The 19,530-nt window shown below is 36.6% G+C and overlaps 1 protein-coding gene across 3 annotated transcripts in view; it reads right to left on the bottom strand.

Annotated features, from left to right (window-relative positions):
- The window catches only part of GRIK2 (glutamate ionotropic receptor kainate type subunit 2), a 513,484-nt gene that overhangs the window by 25,088 nt on the left and 468,866 nt on the right, over nt 1–19,530 (bottom strand). For all 3 annotated transcript variants that reach the window (XM_087718717.1, XM_087718715.1, XM_087718716.1), the window contains one exon: nt 9,227–9,452. In XM_087718717.1, coding sequence (XP_087574843.1) covers nt 9,227–9,452 — 226 coding nt within the window. The remainder of the gene's footprint in view (nt 1–9,226; nt 9,453–19,530) is intronic.

Here is a 19,530-nt window from a genome sequence, read left to right on the forward strand (position 1 = left end):
TTATTACTGCATCCAGCTTTATGTTGTTTGGAATTCTCAATGTCTGAGCATTTTGGATTGCCTTCCATTAGCTGGTCTCACACTAGAGAAAACTTTCCAATACAGATTGTCCTCAATTTACAATTAATCAATTACTGTAATTGATCTGTTGCATTGTTCTCTCCCTAGTCACACAACTGCATTTTAGATGCTTGGTAACCAGTTTACATTATGACTGGTTGCCAGGTGTCTGCGATCATGTCACCATCATGTGCAATTTTCTCTGGTGGCTTTAATAATTCCTCAAAAATATACCAGGGCAATGGATAGCTGGAGAAGATAAATAATAAAAAAATAAAAATAAATATAGAATGGATTTGTAATATCACAAGACGGTTTCAAGACATATGTTAGTTATATAGAACTAATACTTTTCAAATCAGACAGTACTATTGCGTAAAGACATTGCATTCCATTTTTAAAACTGGGAAATGAATGGTGGAGGATACACTGGCTTGAGAGGTGGGAGGAACAGATTTAAGCTCTAATGTCAGGGGGGCTTGGCTCTATCAGACTGACTTATATGTGACTTATATTTTGTTTACAATACAACTGTTAATTTAGCAGCATCAAGTCTATAGACATTTCTTCTGTTAACTAGCTCCTAACCCAGGCTGAGTTTCTAGAAAAATAGAAATGTATAGTTATGCCCAGTCTGAAGTCTCACATAGGGGAGGTTATTTAATAAGGTAGATACCATTGCAGAAAGGCCCATTCCAGAATGGGTACCAGAAAGCAGTTAAAGCAGAATGTCTTCCAATGAGTAGAAATATGTGGAAGGATAAAAAAGCTAAATCCATTGTGTTAAGAAAATATGGTCCAAGTTCACCATAAGACACACAAGTGAGCAAAGTTACTATGTAGCTTCTAACCAATTTCAATAGCAGACTCACATGAACTTCATTATCAATTTGAGGTTGGATTACTATGGGCAAGCTATCTTGATTGGATAAGCAATATATCTGAAATATAAACTTGGATCGATAATTGTTGATCTTAGCCAAAACCTGGGATTCCATTGATAATGATGAATCCAGGAGCATCATAATTGTAAGCATGCTCCTTTAGTGGGTATGCAACTCATCCAGAACAGGCAATTCCCTAATCATCAGATCTGGGGATCACTTACTTATTATGCTTTTGCCCTCTAGAGAGTTAGTTTCTTCCTCCCCATTTACTTCACTGAAAAATCTTTTTTAACTGCACACTGTCTCTGTTGAATGCAATCTAATACAGCTTGATATCATCAATATACTGGTGACATCTGCCAATAATGCTGTAGTAACTGTATTTATCAATACTTAATCCTGACAGCATGTTCGTTTCAGAATTCTCTACAATAAGACTGCTTGGAAGCCAATTGACAGTCTCCTAATGCTATTCCCTGTTACTTGCTTCCCAACAAGAAGGAGTGGAACCACCACATACAAGAATCCCTAACTCTTAATTCCTGGAGCTAGTCCTCAAAGATGCTTTATTTCATGATATGATATGAGGGCCCAGATTGTTGGAGGCAATATGCTGACTCTGTAAATTGCCTAGAGAGGGCTGTAAAGCACTTTGAAGCAATATATAAGTCTAAGTGCAATTGCTATATGAAAAGCCTCAAAGAGATCCACAAAAGATTGTATAATATTATATTAGAAATACTCACATATTTTGGTTGGGTAAAATTTTCTGCCCTTTTCTCTCTTTAGAGTAGAATTTGGATTAAGGAATGTGGATTTCTGCTCTTCTCAGGATTTGTGGGACAACAACAAGAAGCACAACAGAAATGCAAAATGGATCAAACAGATTGAGGATTCTATTAAAGTGCATAAAATGGAAGATGTGAAAATAACAAAAGAAATGGTGGAAAGTCAGTCAAGAAAAGTGAAGAACTGGAGTGCACCTGAACCAGATGAGTTACATGGCTTCTGGTTAAAGGCACTTACAAGTGTGCACAAAAGATTGGTAGCCCAAATGAACCAGATCTTAAAAACACCTGAAAATGATGAATGGATAACAACTGGAAGGACATTTTTGATCCAAAAAGATAAAGAAAAAGGAAAGGATCCTGGAAACTAGAGGCCAATCACCTGTTTGCCAACAACATACAAGCTCCTTACTTGTATCATTGCAACCAAACTTTATGGATATTTGGAAAGAAATAACTTGCTTCCTGTAGAACAGAAATGATGCTGCAACTGATGACAAACTAATCCTAAAGAATTCAAAGAAAAGACGAACCAACCTGTTCATGGCTTGGATAGACTATAAGAAAGCATTTGATTCAGTTCCCCATAGCTGGATCAAGAAATGCTACCATTGACAATCATTTTGAAGAAGATGAACTATGGATACAAACTTGCAAAGAAAGGACAGAAAATTTTGCACTTGGTGTACATTGATGATTTGAAGCTGTTTGGTAAAACAAAAGCTGAACTGAATTTATTAATTGAAAGCACAAAAGAATTTAGCCAAGACATTGGTATGCAGTTTGGAACTGACAAATGTGCAACAATGGTAACCAAAGAAGGCAAGGTTATAGAAGATGATGGAATAGAACTTGAGAATGAAGAAATGTTAAAGGCAGTAAAACCAGAAGAAGGCTACAAATACTTGGGGATTTTAGAGGCCTCTGACTTAATGCATAATAAAGTCAAGGAATTAACTTCAGCCAAGTACATTCGATGAATTCGCAAGATATTAAAGTCCAAACTGAGTGGAGGAAACATCATAAAAGCCATAAATACTTGGCTATACCTGTGATCTGATACTCTGCAGGAATAATTGACTGGACCCAGATTGAGTTGGACAATTTGGACAGAAAAACAAGGAAGCTTATGACAATGAATCATGCTTTGCACCCTAAAAGTAGCAATAGCAATAGCTGAAAGCCCCCTCTAAACAGTTTACAGAGTCAGCATATTGCCCCCAAATTGTGCGTTGTCCCGATTGTAATTGGAGCCCTTGGAGCAATACCCAAAGGGCTACCTCACTATTTGGAAATTTTAAATTTATCAGACTTGAACATTCTGATTCTACAAAAAACCACCCTAGTTGGAACAGCTTATATCCTTTGACATTACCTTAACAGTTCCTAGGTTTTTGGTTAGGACTCGAGCTGTTGAGATACCAACCAGCCCCAAAGCTGTGAATCTCACCAAAGATTAACCATGCAACAACAACAACAACAACAACAATAATAATAATAAGAAGAAGAAGTTGGAGTTGGAGTTTATTCAATTTGTAGGCCGCCCTATTCCCCGAAGGGACTCAGGGCGGCTGAACAAAAGCCAAGGGAGGGGAAATTACAAAAAGTAAGACAAAAACAATCAGACAATACGAACAATTTAAAAGCACAACAGACACAGCAAATTCGAGTAGGGAGGGGGACTCAACCCCAGGCTTGCTGGGACAGCCAGGTCTTCACGGCCGTCCGGAAGGCCCGAAGGGTGGAGAGGGTCCGAATCTCCACGGGGAGGTCGTTCCAAAGGGCCGGGGCAGCCACAGAGAAGGCCCTCCTCCGAGTAGTCACCAGCCGACATTGGCCGGCAGATGAATACAGAGGAGGCCTAATCCATGGGATCGAATGGGTCTGTGGGAGGTAATCAGCACAACAACAACAACAACAACAACAACAACAACTCCACCATTGCTGGTCCCAAGCCCGGATGAGAAAAGAGGAGGGTTGGGGTCAGGTTGGCAACCTGGCCCCATAAAAACCCCGCCAATCCATACAATATGGTGAAAAAAATGAATAAAAATTCTATACTGTATTGGTCGTCGTGCGGGTTAACAAAGACCGTGGCGGATGTTGGGGTCCCTGGACATCCATCGACAAGTGGGCTACAAGTGGACCAGCCAACAAAATGACAAAAATATAGTGCAGATGAAAACCGTGCCATAATGGCCTGTTACTACAACTCAGAGCCAGAAAAAAGAGGTTATTTAAAGTGAATGTATGAATTATGGAAACAACAATTTCCAGATTCAAATATTAGTGAACAATGACTAGCAGATCAAAGGCGATGTATTATATGGAATAAAGTGTTTAGTGAAGTTGAACTTGAGGAAATTCAGGCAAATTGCAAAACTAAAAAAACAACATCACAAGCGGAAATAACTGATATTCAAGACACAACTAAAGAATTGTTGTAGAACCCCCAGAAGAAGCTGTCGGGGAGGAAATAACAACACTACCACTAGAACCAGTTATCACTGAATCAACTGATGAACTAACTCAAAAACAAAAAGAATTGAAGGATAAGATCATGAATCATTTTCTGCTTAATGAGGAAAGGCAACTTTACCATCATTAAAAACTGTGCCTAAGAAAATTTTGGCCCCTATCATGAAAATGGTTAATGCAGTGTTTTCAACAATTGAATCGGGATCCATCTTGGAAATGAACCAGTTAATGTACAGTGCAGCTGTAATAGTCACCAATGAACTAGACATTAAAATCAAAGTACCTAGTCACACAACGGAAAAAGCATCAAAGCCAAAGTGGAAAATCCGATTAAAACAAAAAGTCAAAAAATTAAGGGCAGATGCTAGCAACTTAAAGAATATGCATGAGCAACGGCTTAAAAACAGCAAAATCATAGCTCAGCTAATCAGAAGATATAGATTGGATACAAGAAACATCAATGAAGCTGTAGAGATTGTAAAACAGCAGATAACAGCAACAGCTAGAAAAATTGAAAGATATGAGGCACGAATCATCCAAAATCAGCAATTTCGATCAGACCAACGGCGTTTTTATCAAAGTCTTAATGTGAATGGTGACACCAAAAGTGAAAAACCAGAAAAGCAGGCCACAGTTGAATTCTGGAAAGAATTGTGGGAAAATGCTACAATAAGGAAGCAAAGTGGATACATATCTTTGAGAAAGCATTGGCAACAAACAAATGCAAGTATTAGAAATAACAACTGAGATGGTCAAAAATTGAGTAAAAAAAGTAAAGAATTGGACATCACCTGGAAAGGACCAATTACATGGTTTCTGGCTCAAATATCTGACCAATTTACATGCAATATTGGCCAGGCAAGTGAACAAAATTTTACAAAAGGGCGAAATTGATGAATGGTTGACAACTGGAAAAACATACTTGATTCAGAAAGATGCCACTAAAGGAACAATACCTGAAAACTACAGACCAATAACATGCTTGCCAACAACCTTCAAATTACTCACAGGCATTATTGCAGATAACATTATGGATTATTTGGAAACAAACAACATCTTGCCAGTGGAGCAAAAAGGCAACAAAAGAAGGAGCAGGGGCACAAAAGATCAGCTCCTAATTGACAAAATGATATTAGAAAATTGTAAGAATAGAAAATGAACTTAAATATGGTCTGGATTGATTACAAAAAGGCATTCGACTCATTGCCACACAGTTGGATCATAAAATGCTTAGAAACAACTGGCATTAGCAAAAATATTACATCCTTTACTGAAAAGGTGATGAAACAATTGAGAACTGAGTTGACAATAGGGAATGAGAACTTTGGAATGGTTAATATCAAGCGAGGAATTTTCCAGGGTGATTCACTTTCACCTCTTCTCTTCATCATCGCGATGATCCCACTATCAGTAATCTCTAAAAAAATGAAATTAGGCTACCAAACAGCCAAAGAAGCTGAAAAAAAATTGCATTTATTATATATGGATGATTTGAAACTCGATGGAAAGTCAGAAATAGAAATCCAATCACTGACAAACACAGTCCGAGTATTCAGCACCGATATTTCAATGCAGTTTGGCATGGAAAAATGCGCCACTGTATCCATAAAAAGGCGCAAAATCACTACATATGAGGGAATTGAAATGCTCAATGGCCAACTAATTAAATGCAATGAAAATAAAGCCTACAAATACTTAGGCATTCTGCAGTTGGATAACATCAAGCATGGCGAAGTAAAAACTATTGTCAGGGGAGAGTACACCAACAGAGTTAGGAAAATTTTGAAATCTAAATTGAATGGTGGAAATACAATCAAGGCCATAAATACCTGGGCAATACCAGTTATAAGCTACACAGCTGATATAGCTAACTGGATACAAGCTGATTAGGACATTTTGGACCAAAAAATCAGGAAACTAATGACAATTCACTACAGTTTACATCTACGTGGTGATACTAATAGACTATACCTGACCTGAAAATCAGGTGGCAGAGGATTATTACAAGTGAAGCAAATAGTTGAAGAAGAAAAACATGCTCTGGCTGATTATTTAAAAGAAAGTCAAGAACATCTATTAATCGAAGTAAAGAACAAAAATCTACTGAAGGCCCAACAGACGAAACAAGAATACGGAAAAGAATGGAGGGTAGGCATGGCCAATTTCTGGAAAAAATAAAAGATAAAGTGGACAGTGAAAATCTTGGTTATGGTTAACAGCAGGTACATTAAAAAAAGAAACAGAGTCAAGAAGCTGATGAAACTGTTGATCACATACTCAGCTGCTGTAAAAAAATCACGTAGAGTGATTATAAATTGCGGCACAATTCAGTAGCACAAATGATCCATTGGAATTTGTGCAAAAATTATAATATTAAAACAGGAACAAACTGGTGGGAACATAAGCCTGAAAAAGTCACCAAAAATCAGATGGTCAAGATCTTGTGGGATTTTCGCATACAAACGGACAAAATACTGGCGCATAATACACCAGACATCACACTGGTTGAGAAAAATAAGGTTACAATCATAGACATCGCAATACCAGGTGATAGCAGGGTCGACGAGAAGGAATATGAAAAAATCACGAAATACCAGGACTTAAAAATCGACGTTCAACGATTGTGGCACAAACCAGCAGTGGTAATTCCAGTGGTAATTGGCACACTGGGTGCTATTCCAAAAGCACTGGAATTACATTTAGAACAATTAAAAATTGTCAAAATCACCATCAGTCAAATGCAAAAAGCCACACTGCTTGGAACTGCACTCATATTACGAAAATATGTTACGACATCCTGGGCCCCTGGGTGGGGCCCGACTAGTAACCAATGCCAAATCCGTTGAAACAATTGGCCGCTGTGATACAATTGTATAATAATAATAATAATAATCACCACCACCACCACCATCATCCCACCCTGGTCTGTATCACCCAGCCTAAGGGAATCTACAAACCTTGGAGGGATGAGCTTGAAAATGCTTAAGAAGAAAATAAAGTACATAATTCTTTGCTCTGGTAAAGAGTGAAATGAATTTTTGGAAAGGCAATGCTAGCTTTGTCCAATTCAGTGCCATAAGAACATAAAGATCAAAATCACTCCCAAGAGGTAATGCAGACTGAATAAACTAAACTGTTTATTACTGGCCATTGCCTAGTAATTAAATATGGTAGATTGAAAGTCTACTCAAAGCAAGGATTCTGCATACCAAGGTAGAACAGCAGCATTATAATGCACTCATTAATGGACTGGGTAAATATCAATAATTCATGAAGTCATATTCTGAGCAGAATACAGTATGAAGCTGTGGATCATAAATTATTGTCTGAAACCCCTTTTGGGTGGCAAAGCCTTTAATTTAAAGGAGCGGAGTGTGAAATACCTCTTTCGAGATGCTCTGCCTGATGAATTAAGATGAAAAAGACAAGCCTTCAAAATGAGCTAATTCCAAAGAGCACTTTAATCATGCGCTATTCGGCTGACTGAAATAAAAGAAGAAAAATATTCCCCAACAGCAACCAGAGGAACCAGGAAATTGTCTTACACTGACTTAGACCTGATTATCTAGGTCCATAATGTCAAAGCTTATTAGCAACAACGCTCTAGAATTGTAGTCAGGGGCCTTTTCAAGCTTAGGTGGAAAACAGCAATAACAACAGCAACAACAGTAACAATGCATAATTTTCTAACATGCGTAAGACACTATTGACAATAATTTAACTAAATTAAGCAAGCAGATCTAATAACAAACTGCATATATAATACATGCAAACTACCACCCACTTTGTCCAATCCCTATGTTACTTTCTTTACAGAATACAGATAATTACACTGGGAAAAGAATAAAAAAAACATAATACACAACAGAAATCCTTTTCAGACTGAGACTGAACTTCGCCATAGAACAGTTATAGAATTTTGACCAAAACATGAAGAAAACTGAACTCCTTGCCAAAAGCAATATGAAAGGTTCTTGGGTCAGAATTTTGAAATTAAATAATGGTCTTGAAGGCATAGATTCAATGATCAATAAAATTATATTGGAAAGCTATATTTTTATCATTGGTATTTTATTCTTGATAGACATTATACAACTTCAGGGAGTATGAAACTTTTCTGACAATTGTATATATTCTTAATCTTTTGAAGTCAATAGTTTTCAACCAGGTTTCATATACCTTGGTTGAAATATAATGTAAATATTGAGGCTAAAAGGACAATTTCAGAAAGATTATTGTCCATCCATGCTTCTTTAGCTTTTCTGTTTTCATTATTTCCACTAGTGCTTTAATTATGGTACTGTAGTCTACGGATGTTAGCAGAGAACTGCTAAATATTGAAATCTACTTGAGATATTGTGCCTTGAAGAGCCCTGCATGGTCATGATGAACACTCTGATAATATCTCAAATTACATCCCAAATGACTATCGGTAATATGCTCTATAATAAAACCTAATAATAGGGTTATCTTGTCCAAAACTAGTCATATAAAGAGATTAGTCAATAATTTTGGAAGCTCTTCAAGCACCTGCTTATATTCACTCCCAACAGAAAGTAACTCTACAAATATAATACTTCACTAGTCAAACTTGGCATCTGGAGAAGGAGTAAAAAAAAACCTTGAATAACCAGGAATATATTCACAGGAGTCCTCTACAATCACATTTAATTAAAGTTTTCTTTTCCGGAAAAATGTTATCTTTTTTTTTTAAAAAAAAAAAAATCATGCATCTGCTAATATGGTATTTATATTTTTAGGCAGCCATACATGGAAATTATTTCCTTAGCAGAGATCACATTCTTCCAGTTGAAAAATAAATATATAAAGCTTACAGTATTATTAGCATATCATCCTAGTAATACTTGGACACTACCCTAACAATATAAATACTATTTACAATAAATAGGACATCATGTTATTACACAAATCGAGTGGCTAGCAATCTGGGAAACATCTGTTATCATTGCAACTACAATAATGAATACAAATTAGAAAGGATGAGCAACCTACCCATGGGAGTTCCAACCCCATAACCTTTGGAATCTATCAGGCCTCCAATTTGTGTCAGGTTACAGTTCCGCTGGGTAACAAACTCAATGGTAGTTGACTCCATTAGGAAAGCATAATCAGAAGTGAGTACACGTTGGATCCCTTCCTCGTTGCCTTTGACAAGCACTGACTGCCTTCTGCTATTCATAAAGGCCCACATTTTTTCATACGTGGCAATTTTGGATTTCTGAAACAGAAGTGAACATTAATAAGGACAACATGATTACAATATAATGTCAAGAGTGTCCAATTGTTTGAAACATTATAAATACACTGGATCAAAGTATAAGAAGCAGATTGCAAAGGAAATCTGCTTTTGATAAAGCTAGATTGTTTTAACTAGCATAGTTCAACTAAGATTCCTAGAAAATGTTTTATAATAATGAAAATATTGTCATTATAAACCAGACTCACATACAGAACAATATTTTCCTAGGTTCCTCGGAGTAAGACCAATACACTTGCAAATAATAGTTGCAGCTTTGTAACTCAACATTTTCTTCATGCTTAATAGCAATATCCCTTAGACTTATACATTGCTTCATACAGCACTCTCTGAACCCATGTTGGCGAACCTATGGCATGTGTGTCCGAAGTGGCATGTGGAGTCATGTTGCCTGGCACACGTGGCATCACCCATTCCTCTTCTGAGTTTCTGGTGTACATGTGCACATGACGATCAGCTGGCCTTTGTTCATGCAGCAGTGCCTGAAACCAGAAAAGCTGGTCTTCTGTTTTCTGGCATGAGCATACGTACCAGCCAATGTGTGCATGGCGGTAACTGGCCAGCGTGCATGCACGCCCCTAAAACCATAACTTCATTTGCCAGCATGCACATGCCCCCTGGGCAGCTCCTCTTCCTGGTCATGGCCCAGACGAGCAGGTTCATGCGTGAAGTGCTCCCTGTTTGGCACTCTGCTGCCCACCCACACCCATGCGCTCACTGCTCTAAACAGATTTCAGAGGCAGCATACTGCCCCCAACAATCTGGGTCCTCATTTACTGACATGGGAAAAAATGAAAGCTGACTCAAACTTGAGCCAGTAAGGAATTAACTCCTGGCATGGTAGAGTTAGGCTGCAATATTGCATTCTAACCACTACACCACTACAGCTTGAGCATTCATGTAAAAAAAAAAGCTTAATGTCTACTGTATTTTTTGTAGTATAAGAAGCAGTGGAGTATAAAATGTATCAAGATTTTGAAGAGGCAAATTTTTTTAAAAAGTTTTTGCATTCTGCAGACCTCCCAAAAACTGCCTGCTTTTTTTGTGAAAATGGGCCTGTTTTTCATTTTAAAAAGGGCATGCATAGCCTTTAGGAGGCTTATAGAGTGTTCCTGGGAGCTGCCCCCCCCAAAACAAGAAAAAACGGCCCATTTTTTGCTCATTTCTGCCCTCCCCACCCACAGAAGCACTCTGGAAGCCTCCTAAAGGCTATGCACGACCATTTTGGTGAAGGGGACAGAGTTTCAGGAAGCCAAAAATGCTATATTCAGTGTATAAGATGCATCCAGATTTTTACCCTCTTTTTTGAGGGAAAAGGTGTGTCTTATACTCCGAAAAATATGGTAATTAAATTAAGAAGATATCTACCTAGGCAACGTTAACCTGATTATGAAAATATTCATAATGAGGGTTTTTTTTTGCTTTCTTTTTAAAAGACATTTAAAATTATTTCAAGAATATTCTGATTACCCTAGAAAACAACTAATAGCATTTTCAAATCTGCATTTTTTTGTAAAACCATCTCATGTTATAATCCCATGTCTGATGCTGTTTGTAGTTTTGCCTATTGAAAATTGAAATCCTCTGTTTAAAATAGGGGAAACACCAGATAGAATACCATATATAGATGGCTAAGGGGAAGAAAGAAATATATATAAATAGATTAAAAAATTAGAGATATAAACATACCTGTACTAGATTGGGGATTACTATCAGAGAAATCTGTGGCAGCTTTCAATTTACTACCTTCAGAAGACCTTTGCATAAATAAATAACCAAACAGTAGAGGGGAAAGGAAATGATCAACCAAAGGATCCAAATGTAATTTACTCCCTCTGTGACTGCCAGGATGGGGTAGTAGTTAAGGTACTAGATTAGGAACCCATATTTTAGCAAGGTTCTAATCTTCCCTTAGGGAAGAACCACCTGGGTAACTGTGGGTCAGTCATTCTCTTTCAGTTGAGTATCATTGATTTACCAATATAAGCTGGAACAGAGGGGTAGATTATTGTATTTTTCACTCCATAAAACACACGTCCCCCCCCCACCAAAAAAGTGGAAACGGATCTGGTCCTTTGGTGAATAGCAGCCAGGCTGTGGCAGTGGAGTCCTTTTACAGTGCTGAACCCCGCCTCTTCTGTCTTTCTCATTCCCCGCCTCTTCTGTCTCTTTTCCGCAGTGCAGAAGTCAATAGGCAGAGCTGGCACATGAGAGAACACCTATCTTTGGTCATCTCAGGCTCTGCCTGATTTTTTTTTTCTTATTTTCGTCCTCTAAACCTATGTGCGTCTTATGGTCAGGTGCATCTTATAGTGCAAAAAATATGGTACATTCCGTAACTTACAATGAAGAGGCCTTCCATGGCCTCCTGTAGTGGATTAAAAAAATAATACCTTTTTAATCTGACTCTCTCTCTCTTTCTAAGTTGCTCCATCCACACACATATATAGAATATTTAGCAATGTAGCATATAATATATACACTGGAACAAAAACATCAAATAAATGCATGACATAATTGGGGTCTATTGGCATTGGGCCCAAATGGAGACACTTTCGGCTGGAAGTGGTTGGATAGTGATAAAAGTGGCTTATAAATGTAATAAATAGAAATAATATAAAGGATACATGTGCACACATAGGGCTTTGATGCATGTGATAATAAAATGAATAGTGGCATTACGGTATTTTATTGTTTTAAAGATTATTCAGGAGAAAGTGTGTATGTTAAACCTAAAAGTTCCTTTTACATGAATTTGCATTATTTGCATCCAGTCAATTAGGATTTAGCGCTAATGTAAATTATGTGAATCACAACTATTTTGGATGAAATGGAAATTTTGTCCCTTTTTGGGGAATGATGCTCAGATGAAAATTTGCATTGCACTCTTAGTTCGCTAAGCTGAGGTTCATTAAATCTATCTTGGTAATATCACATGCATGGCAGTCTTGTGATTTGATGAATATCTTCAGAGGCAATGTTTGTCATTTTACGATGATGATGATAACACATTATTAATTTTAATATAAACAAGCAAGGGAACCAAACTGATTATAAGGTAAGCTAGCCACACACAAAGCTAACTCATCCCCAAAAGCAAAACATATATGTAGAGGGTAAACCTCTCCTCTAATGTGGTAATGTTCACTTTATATATCATTACTATTCTTTCTCTCAAATAGGAAACAAGCCTAAAATTGACAGTACTGATACCTCTAAAGCTGACTTGATTGGCACCTGTAACTTCTGTCTCTGAGAAGAATTAGTGGTATGTGTGAGATTTTTTTTTTTAAAAGAAGACATTTATTCTGAATAAGGATAACTTAGCATCCCTGCTGAGATACAGTTCAAGGCTTATTTCAATTTGCCCCAGGAACTCTGCAAATCTATCATTCAAAACCCAATGGCAATAAAAACAGAATTTTATATCCATCACTGAGATAGTGTCAAGGTATGATACATTATTGATTGAAGGGACATTTCAATAAGAGAGTATGGGAAAAGAATGGAATATAATGAATACGGAACTCTCATACACAAACAAGGGTATATTGTATGAATTCCAATCTGAGAGCAAACTATCTTTGCATTCATTCTGTATCAATATAACTACATAGCAGCGGAAAATACATTTGCGTCTCAAATACTAGGTTCCCTGGGAAACAAAATGATTTCATCATGCGGAATAGAGGGCAGGAACCCTAAGTAATAAATTAATGTATTAAAATAAATGGAGAATTTCTCCATCAACACACATCAGCAACTCCCTCTTTTTCTGTCGTAGCTGCATCTCATCTGTACATGACTAGGTTTATTTTTTAGTGACAGTAACAAAGAAGAGAATAAATTGACTGAAGAATTTATAGCAGGTTATAGATCTCAGTGGTAACAACTATATAACAACAGAGGTCTTCAAGCTGCATGTGGCAATGTCAAAAATCTCAGCAGTTGTATTCTTTTTTAAATAATAACATTCTAGTCCTCACTGTTATATTGCTGACAAGATTTGACTGTGTGACAAGATAAATTATAAAGAAGTTAATGTTTGACTTATCTTAAGTATACATTGAAATTATTAATAAGTGGAATATAGTGGCATTTAATAGTGGCATTTAATTATTAATACTTGTTACCTTTGAAGGACTTGGCAAACTCTAAGAGCCTAATAGAAGATTAATACACTTAGCTTTAAAAAAAACCCAGCATATTACAAAATAGGAATAATTGACATGTATACATTTTTATTTTATTTTTTAAATGGGACATCAGACAAAGACTTAAAAGGAAAACATTAGCTGTGCTTTTTAAAATACTTGTTTATACCAACAGTTTTTAGGAAAAAATAGACAGCTGAATTACCAATTACTGAAAATTGTATTTGAGATGCTATAGCAGCAGTAAAAAAAAAAAGAAAGAAAGGAGGGGAAAAGAGGAACAAATGATATCTCTCCACATTGCCCTCTTAATTTGGATCATTCCATCAACACAACTGCTGTTTTTGTATGGGTATGAAAGATAGATTGAGCAGATGTTCTCTAACTTAATTATTAATTATTATTAATTATTTTCAGTGTTTTTATTTATTTTTGTTCTAAAACAAAACATATCTTTTATCTCTCCTTCCCACTAAATGGGAAATGAGAAAACATTGCCCAGTGGAAAATCAGAGCATTACCATGATTTTCAGATAATGATGATCATGGTGGTGATGATAATTATGATGATGATAATGAAGAAGAAGAAGAAGATGATGAAGATGAAGTAACAGTTGCAATAGTGGTGGTGGTGGTGGTGGTGGTGATGGTGGTGGTGGTGGTGGTGGTGGTGGTGGTGGTGGTAGTAGTAGTAGTAGTAGTAGTAGTAGTAGTAGTAGAAGAAGAAGAAGAAGAAGAAGAAGAAGAAGAAGAAGAAGAAGAAGAAGAACAAGAACAACAACAAGAACAACAACAACAACAACAACAATCACCAATTAGTCAATTTATCAAATTTGCCAAGATAGGTGAAAATATACTTCAAAATGGCAACCTTATAAAACATCTTGTGAATATGTAAAGGGATGCCAACTGAGATATGATTATCAGAAGGTATAAAATGTAATACAGCTGTAATCTCCATTTGAGTAAACTTGTTTTAGAGCTGCATTGTAAGTTATGGTGTTGAACTGGTACAGTAAAACCTTCAAAGCACTAATAAAACAATAGAAGGATTGGCACAATTTTAATACACTATGTAGGCTGTTGCACAACCTGAATAAATACCAATTACACATGTCAGAAACATATTCAAACTGAATAAAATAATTCAATGACATGACAGAAAACCAAGAGGATCCTGAACAAAAGTAGATATACAACATGAATATGCACAACTGCTCATAAATGAACAGACAGTGAGCTATTGTGAACAGATCAATGTTAAAATTATAATAGTATATGCATTCTACTGTAGAATATTCCAGCATTCTATTGACACCCACATGACAAGAAAATGGACAAAGAGTAGCAAAGCAAAGTCTAATAATGCTCCCAGTGTAACACGTATAGCACAGATTGCACTACAGAGGTCCACAGGTAGACAATCTGATATTTTCCAAGAATTCGGGACACAAGTTGTCTCTGGTCTAGACAATTTGACTAATTACAAGGCAAATTGCAATTTTAAAGGATACCCACCAAGGTGTCAAATCCTATACAAATACTAATGCATCTAAATATCTTTCCAGGTACATGAAAGCAAAGACTTCTCAACTTTCATACAATTTTACATTTGATAGTACTTCTTTTAAATAAAATTGCCTCACTTATTTCTTATTTCTTATAATATGTAATTATTTCTTCAATATGTAAACCTAGCAAAGCCATAGAAATTAAGTGTAGTTGTCTGGCATTGGATAGATTAAATTGCCTTCTTTTATATGAGCTTCAACAACAGTCTTCCATTTATGACAGAGAGAGCAGAGGGAGAGAGGGAGGGAGAGATTCTTTTGTTCCCATTAGCAACATAACTGAGTGTTTATCTTATGGGATAAACCAAGAAATACAACTAATATTCTATTTGTATCAGGAAAGACATGTTGAATTATCAAGGTGCGGCTTCTCAAAAGGAAATAACAATGAGGAACTATAGGCATTTGAGTACTGAATATAAGCTAATGTCCTATTCAACTCTCTGTAAATGGATTCACATAAAACTTTTGTGGGGAAATAAATATATCCATTTTCTAAGTAAATACTGAGTTTCAAAAAAGTTTAAAAAGTCTAACTGCATGGCCTACTCCCACAGCAATTTCCATCCTGCCCTGCTCTTCCCTTTAGTTATTGGCAAGATGGAGATTTGCCACAGCTCCCCCCTCCCCCTTATTTTCTACCTTCAGTTACCTTGGGTTTTGGCCATTGTGATTTTTATTTTTATTACAAACCACACATCTCTAGTCAGAGGCTGTAATTTATATTTTATTGTAATTCAAGCATCCATACATAAAGATCCCAATGAAGTGACTTATAGGGTCCTTCTGTGGTGCATGATTTTATTTTACCTAAGATCAGACCTCACTAGAAATAATCTGCTTTACTTGAAATATTAACCAGAAAAGAAACCTGGTAGCAACAGAACTTAAGCTTATTTTCTCATTCTCATTCAAGAGATAATGTGGCAATTTAAGTTATGATTTATGACATTTCATGCGAAAGAGATGAGACAGTAATGATTCTCAAACCCCAAAGACTCTCCGAACTAGCAAGACAATTAGAGGTTGAAGAAGTCAAACAGTTCACTACCTGGTGTCTGAAGATGAAATATATTGCAATGGCATGAAGAAGAGAGAGTGCTGTATAGCTTATTCAGCACTCATAAATTAAAGATCACTAGAAGATAACTATGTGTCACACATCATGAATGTAAACATAATGAAAACATTGAGTTATCCCAAAGCTGGGTGCATCTAGAAAAGCTGGAGATAGAATGCAACATCCTTAAAATTATTTCTCTTATTCTAGTGATGGAAAGAATGTACCAAGTGTTAATTTATGCATGATGGCATGCAGTAGACACTAATTCAATGCATTATGACCAAAATTAATGAAATAGTTGAGCACTAAATAGTTGAAAACTATACAGTAAAGCAAAACAAAACTACCCTATCTACAGGTAGTCCTCAACTTATAGCAGTTCATTTAGTGACCGTTCAAAGTTACAATAGCACTGAAAAAAGTAACTCATAACCATTTTTCACACTTACAACCATTGCAGCATCCCCATGAGTACGTCATCAAAACTCAGATGCTTGGCAACTGACTCATATTAATGATAGTTGAAGCGTCCCAGGGTCATGTGATCACCTGTTGCAACCTTATGACAAGCAAAGTCAAAAGGAAGACATATACACTTAACAAGTGTGTTACTAACTTAACAACTGTAGTGATTCACTTAACTGTGGCAAGAAAGGTCATAAAATGGGACAAAACTCACTTAACAAATGTCTCACTTAACAATATTGAAGACTGTTTTCCTTTGGATAGCAAAATGTTTATTCTAAATCAAAATCCCGAACAATGATCATGAACTCGCAATAAATCCCCACCCACCATTATCTATTATTTCTTTCTGTCTCTTGGACACTTAGTATTGGCTATGCTAGAAAGACATTTCTAATTTTCCTTATCCTATACCTCTCATGTACTGTATTTGAATTGGACACTTCTACTGTTTTGTTATTTCAATTTTACTAACAGTATGAAAATATGCAGAAAAAAGCTATCAAGGTCTATACAAAAACATACTTTAAAAATGTAACATAACATTTTAACATTTTCTTCGAAACACCCTCTCACATACAGAAAATTTCGTTAGGCATAAGACCAATTCACAGATATATTTTTTCTTCAGGTAGTAAAGTTTGTACACTTCACTTTTACAAACTGTGTTTCTATGGGCAGCTCCTGAGAAAAAAGTAAAATATTATGACGTTGAAGATATGCTAATTCCTGCCAAAACATTTAAACCTTAGCTATTTGGAACCAAAAGGATTTGGTTCCCAGTAAACATGTCTAAGATTGAATTTATAGAGAATTAGTGATTTGTAGGTTTGGATGAACTTGCCCATTTGTTATTGCTTACAAAAATTTTCTTGCATTTTTCTTGCTTCAATGATGTTTTGGGACGTTTACATCTATTAGCTATAATACATCCTGCACCAACTCTAAACTAAGATACAACCACTTTTACCTGGATTCTTAATGCATAATAGAGTCAATTCACTATTCCCTACTATAATTCATAGCTAAGAACCAGAGCATGGTGGCTCTCATTGTTAGGATGCTAGGTAGGTTAGCAAGCCTTTGTTTGAGACCTGAGTGTTGCCCTGGGGTAGGATGAGCTCACATCATTTGCAGTTCCTGCCAGGGACAATGGAAGGAGCTCCTAACTGGATGTTCCCCAGGCAATGGTGAGTCACTGGCTACACCTTTCAACCTGGAAGTGCCTTGGTGCTTCTGACATGAGTGCAAATCTAAGAATCCTCATGCACTACTGACCAGCTACTGTGATCAACATCAGAAGAGGCCTTGTTGCCTTCAGATGCTTCTTAGGAGGTTTTACAAGCCACTTATTTTATTACTGAATGTGAAATTCCTACTGGAAAATGGTTTTGGTCAGCAGTTCTTGGTACACTTCTATAACCTGCAGCTTGGCTTTACAAAACAAAATGAAAAGTAAAAAGAAAAATTGATTTACGACTACCATTGAGACCAGAAGTTCCATGGCTAAGCAATGTGGTTGTTAAGCAAGCATCCACATTTTACAACCTATTTTTGCCATAGGTGTTTAGCGAGTCACTGTTGTCATGTGGCCATTAAGCAAATCTGGCTTCCCCCATTTCTTTGTTGGAAGCTGGCTTGTATCCTGGGATGCTGCAACTGTTGTAAATACATGCCAGTTGCCAAGCACTCGAATTTTGATAGTAACTGTGGAGATGCTGCAACCATTGTAAGTGCAAGGGCCAGTTGTTTCAGGGCTGTTGTAACTTCGAATGGTTGGTAAACAAATGTTTGTAAGTCAAGGACTACCTGTCAGGGTTCCAAAAACACCCCCAATGAAATAAAAGGCTTGGGTTTTCTCAAAGTTCCACTTTATTAGAGATGTCATGTTGGCACTTCTGGGAAAACCCGAATCTGAAAATTTCCAGGTTTTCTGACCCAGTTGAAAGTTCAAGATCCTGCCCCAACACCCACAAGTCCATCACATGGTCCAATCTTTTACTGCCACGAAGACAGATTCATCCCATCCACATCCGGATAGGTGCAGAGGCAAAAGCGACCTTTACTTTCTAAGAAGAACGTTATTATGGCTACACATCACCCAACTCCGTATAATCCCCCCTCCCATTTTCCCACAGTAGAAAGTGTGGCAGGCCTGAAATCCAAAAATAAAAGATGGCTTGCATGTCTGACACTACCAATAACAGCAGATGGTCCTCCCGAAGTACAAGATAGAAATTAATGCCATCCTAATTCTAACCTCTATATTTCTATGTCCACATGCAAAAACGGCATAAACATGTAGCACATTGCATGTTTCTAGTGTGCTACTCAGGTGCACTTCACATGTTGAATATTCATTTATGAGTAAAGATGCCAGCATATGTTTGAAGTTTATTGTTATACATTTTATGGGAGATCACGTTGTACCAAAACATGAATGTATCCATGTCAGTAACATTTTCAGGTAATACTTATTTTTATCAATTAAGAAAAATATATGATGAAAGGAACCTGAATCTCATTTTTAAGCCATCAACAATTATAGTACACTACTTTATATGCAGTTTTCAAGGATAATGATCAAAGATGAAAGATTATCTGACTGGTCTTCTCCACTGCATATTTTTTCCTCCTTTTTAAAAAAAATCAGAACTGCTGAGGCTTATAAGACTTTTAAGTGAATCGGTCGATTTTGCAGTGTCAGCACAAAACTGATATAAAAACACAGTTCATAATGTGTTCTCTCTTTCGTAATGGCAGTTTTCATGGTCCATAGAGCAAAG

This window comes from Thamnophis sirtalis, unplaced genomic scaffold, assembly GCF_051295495.1.
Source record: "Thamnophis sirtalis isolate CommonGarterSnake01/CBP01778 unplaced genomic scaffold, rThaSir2_p1.2 scaffold_6, whole genome shotgun sequence".
In the NCBI taxonomy this organism is placed as follows: domain Eukaryota; kingdom Metazoa; phylum Chordata; class Lepidosauria; order Squamata; family Natricidae; genus Thamnophis; species Thamnophis sirtalis.